The 4,580-nt window shown below is 38.0% G+C and overlaps 1 protein-coding gene across 1 annotated transcript; it reads right to left on the reverse strand.

The window, feature by feature from the left end:
* Positions 1-3,731: 3,731 nt before the first annotated feature.
* Positions 3,732-4,341, reverse strand: LOC145106040 (uncharacterized). The gene is made up of 2 exons (XM_079043087.1): positions 4,278-4,341; positions 3,732-4,192 (listed from the first exon to the last, which is right to left on the reverse strand). The coding sequence occupies exons 1-2, from the start codon at positions 4,339-4,341 to the stop codon at positions 3,732-3,734; spliced, it is 525 nt and encodes a 174-aa protein (XP_078899213.1).
* Positions 4,342-4,580: the final 239 nt, after the last annotated feature.

Raw genomic sequence — 4,580 nt, forward strand, 5'->3', positions numbered from 1 at the left:
TTCTCAGGTCATCTGGATGCACTATCAACTGATGGATTACGGTATGAATTTTCTTGACACTCCTATTTTATGTGATAATGATGCTGGTATTCAAATTGTTAAAAAATTCAAATCAACATTCTAAAACCAAGCACATAGATATTAAAGTTCATTTTATAGGAGATTGTTTTGAGTGTAAACTTGTTCATTTGGAACAAATCCACACTGATAATAATGTGGTCGATTTGTTTACAAAACCTTTTAGAAAAGCTCATTTTGATGTGCTTGTGAGTTTTCTTAAAATAATTCGTTTTGAAGACTGACAGAAACTCTTTTTGTGTACATTTTGTATATTATTTTTGTTTTATTTAAATTTGTTCATGTTTATTTTTTCTTTTCTCCTCTATGCACAAATTTAAGGGGAAAATTAAAACCAAACAAAAATCATAAAATTCAAAAATTCCAAAAATACGTTTATTTCTGTTTTATTTTTTTTCAGAAAAATAAAAAATCCAAACATATTTTATTGTTTTTTGAGCGTATTTTAATTTTATTTTTATTCTTAGTTATTTTTATTGTGTGCTATGTGTATTTTTTTTTTAAATTTCTTTTTCTTGAAACATGGATGGGCAAGGAGTCTGTATCGGAATTTTCTGTGCAAGAAGAGACTTGAAAGGAATTAACGGAATTACTCATACTACACTCACAAGGAATTGAAGGCATGAAATTGTACAAACTGTCAGTTAGACAGTATCTCTCTAAGAACTGTCGTATTTAAGGAATTGAAAGTTTGAAACTGTACAGATTGTCAAAATTGGTCTCGTTAGTTATCTTTACCTAAGAACTGTCGTGACACCAGGGCAATACACCCCACTGGGAAACAGATATTGCTGAACATCCTACCCAGGGTCATAACATTTTCATTGTCATGCTAAACTGTAGATACTCAAATGTATTCTCAGATGCATTCTCCGCAGGTAAGGAATTAACGGTTATTGTCACTAGGGTGATGCACCACGCAAGGCACGATTATCGCTGAATGTCCCACCAAGGGCCTTGACCTCGTGTCATGCTAAACCATGGAAATATGTCCTCGGATACTTTTGTTACATGATGGTTTTGTGAGTTATTCCTAATTAACTCTCACTGGCACTAGAATGACACACTCAACTGAGATTTATAAACCATTGAATGACTCGCCAAGGGCCAAGTTAACTTGCTAACTTGAAAAACTGTATTGAGATCTTTGATCGAGGATATACAGGGGCTAACATCAAAAATAGCCACGATTAGTTTTCCGATACTCAAAAAATCGCAGTGCGTTCCTCAATGTTCACATAGATACTGCGACTAGTCTCCATCTTAGCCAAGGCTGGGTCCTTGAACAACTGTGGTGAGAAGCGTCTTTATGACTCTGTGATCCACATGGACTTTTAGTCATGGTTACTTTTCAAGACGCATCTGTGATTGATGAATAATATACATTCGAAGGAACAAGAAGTGAAGATTATTTTTCAACACACAACCTTTCAACCCTAGAAGCAAGGTGAAGCGGTATTTGAAGTCATGTGACGAATTGCATTGAAGCCTCCTCAAACAATTTGCTACTATCTATGAACCTGCTGAAGTGATCCAGAAGAATAGGTCTCTCTGTAATTATCTCTGAAGTATTTCAAAGCTGAAAGTGCTGATTTTCAAGAACCTATACAAGAAGCCTTTATACCAAATGTGCTTTAAAAGTCAAATTTTAAAGGAAGTCCAACTATTCAAGATGAAGGCATTCATGTAGAAATTCATATGTTCATCTTGATGTCGTGAAGAAATCGAAGATAAAAGCTGAAAGTCAAGAACAAAGAAAGAATGAAAAGAAAAGAAAGCTATAAACGAAGGGGGAGATTTTTGGGACATGATTTGTGGTTTATACTTTACTTTACATAGCTTTTAGAGTTCCCGGTCTAGGATCGAAAACACCATGAATTCGATGGTCTTTGGACCAAAATCACTAAGTGAATTCGGTTGGGCTTTGGGCTGAGCTTTTGTAATTTGGTCTAGGTATATATATAGTATTGATTCAGCTGTGTTCAGAGTTAGTCATCCTAAGTTGTTTATTTCGAGATTAACAGAGAGACAGAGATAACCGAGAGACAGAGAGAGTCTTATGTACTAGACGATTGATTAATATAGTGTGCATTGAAGATTCAACATTGTGTTCTTATTTCATATTTACGATTTGTGTCATTCACTTGATTGGGATTCCGCACAAATCTAGTGATTTGGATTGATACATTCGTATTGAGTTTTACACCCTTTTATCCTAATTCGGGGTTTATGTCTGATGTCATGTTCTCCTAATTCTATCACCTACTTCGTCATTCTTCCCGAACGTTCGGGTTGTAGTAGAATTTGCTTCGATGGTTAGTCGGTTAATACTTCGATGGGATGTGCATAGAAATATCTACGTAATCTCCTGGCTGTATATACCAGAGATAAGACCAACTTTTCTACTTTAGAGTAATTTTGTTCCGCCCCTTGCAGTACCTTACTAATGAAGTATACCGGTACTTGTTTCGTTCCTCTTTTCGCAGCCAAGGCTACACCAATCGCCTCATGACTCGCCGATAAATATACTGTTAACACTTCCTCCTTTAAAGGACTTGCCAAGGTTGGCAGTTGTTGATGGCATCACTTTAATTTCTGGAGTGCTTCTTCCGAATCATCCGACCATAGTATATCTTTCTTCCCTGTGAACAACTTCAATGTTTGGAAGAAAGGTATTCTCTGGTCTGCTGACTTAACCAGGAATCGCCCTAAGGCCGCTAACTTGTCATTAAGGCTCTGTACCTCCTTTACTATTTGTGGTGTTGCCATTTTCAACAAGCTTTCAACCTTTTCAGGGTTCGCCTCTATCCTTGTTTCGGTTACAATATAGCCCAAGAACTTCCCTATTTGCACTCCAAAGATGAATTTCTTTGGGTTGAGCTTCATGTTGGTCTTACGTATCCTCTTGAGAGTCTCTTCCACATCTACCAGGAAATCATCATCATCCTTGCTCTTGATCACCATATCATCTACATATACCTCAATGTTTCTTCCCACCTTTTGCGCGAATACTTTGTCTACCAACTTTTGGTAAGTCACCCCCGCATTCCACAATCCAAAAGGCATCTTTGTGTAGCAAAACGTCCTTTTATTTGTATGGAAAGTTGTTTTGTCTTCATCCGCCGCAGCCATCTTCACCTTGTGATACCCTTTGTATGCATCTAGTAAGGATTTACATTGGTACCCCCTAACGACTTGATATTGTACTCTATTTCTGGAAGGGGATAGCTATCTTTCGGGCAGGCATTATTGAGGTCGGTGAAATCAACACACATTCCAATCGTTCCATCTGCTTTTTTTACTAGTACAGGATTGGGAACCCATTTTGGGAATTACGTGGCCCTCATGACTCCACCATTCACTAAAGCTTTGAATTCCTTGCCGACGATGTTGTTTCTTTCATTGGCCATGATACACTTCTTTTGCTTTACTGGTACACATGAGGAATTGATGTTTAAGCGATGCTCTATTATTTACCTTGGGATATTTGTCATATCCGTGGGTGTCCATGTGAACATATCTTCATATTTTTTCAATATCGTCATCAAACCCTTTCGCAACACTCTAGTAAGCTTGACCCCTATTTTAATTGTCTAACCCTTGTGGTTTTCGTTGACAACTACCTCATCTTTATCTAGCAAAGAAATTCCTTCTTATTCCATGAGGTCAGCTTGCTCTGGCTGTACAACATGACTACATTCAGGAGGTCCTATGCTGGTGTTTTCAAATATTGCCACTCTTTCCTTAGTAGGAAATTTGAGTAAACCATGCTTTGTGGATGAGACGGCTTGCAACTTCCACAGGCTAGTTCTTCCCAAAAGTATGTTATTGGGAGATGATGCTTGTACTACAAATTCCGTTAGTATGGTTTTCCGAATGCTACCTTGATAGTCTCCCAATGTGAAGGGCAACAAGATCTTCCCACTTGGCCACACAGACTGGCCTGTGAATCGTACCATTGAAGCTATGGTGGGCTTGAGGTATCTTTGGATGTCCGAGGGAAATCCTTTCAAGCAATGTTCGTACATTACGTTGACAGAACTTCCGTTATCCACATAAACTCTTCTGATCAGTGTTCTTCCTATCGCCGCCTTTATTATCAAAGGTTCTGTCCCTTTATGATCAAAAGGTATTGGATCATGAAGACTAAACTCAATTTTGGTTCATTTTCTGATTCCGTGTTAACTTGTCGCTATGACCTTCTTTGCCTTGTACCATGGCTATTTCAGCATCATACTTCAGCGTATCATCTTTCTTTTCCATTCGCTCGTCGACTCTTAATGACCACCTCTTCTCTTTTTCTCTTTTTAAACTTTCACAATCCTCCTTCGTGTGACCCAACTTTTTGTGAAAGTCACAGTACTTGTTCGGGTCTCAAGGGTATTTTCTGTTTATATCTATGTTGTACATGTTCAGGATTCATGGGGTATAAGCTTCATATGCTTCCTGTCGATACGGTTGGTAACCACAATTTCACCTTCCCCTCTCGCTTTGGTGTGACC

The sequence above is a fragment of the Lactuca virosa genome, chromosome 4 (assembly GCF_052849685.1).
Source record: "Lactuca virosa cultivar CGN04683 chromosome 4, Lactuca_virosa_CGN04683_v6, whole genome shotgun sequence".
Lineage (NCBI taxonomy): Eukaryota > Viridiplantae > Streptophyta > Magnoliopsida > Asterales > Asteraceae > Lactuca > Lactuca virosa.

What these genes read in the sequence shown, in the direction of transcription:
- LOC145106040 (XM_079043087.1), bottom strand. Translation starts at nt 4,341, where the DNA reads ATGGAAAAGAAAGATGATACGCTGAAGTATGATGCTGAAATAGCCATG. An exon ending in CATGGTACAAGGCAAAGAAG is followed by an intron (nt 4,193 to 4,277) that starts GTCATAGCGACA and finishes TTGATCATAAAG; the next exon opens with GGACAGAACCTTTGATAATA.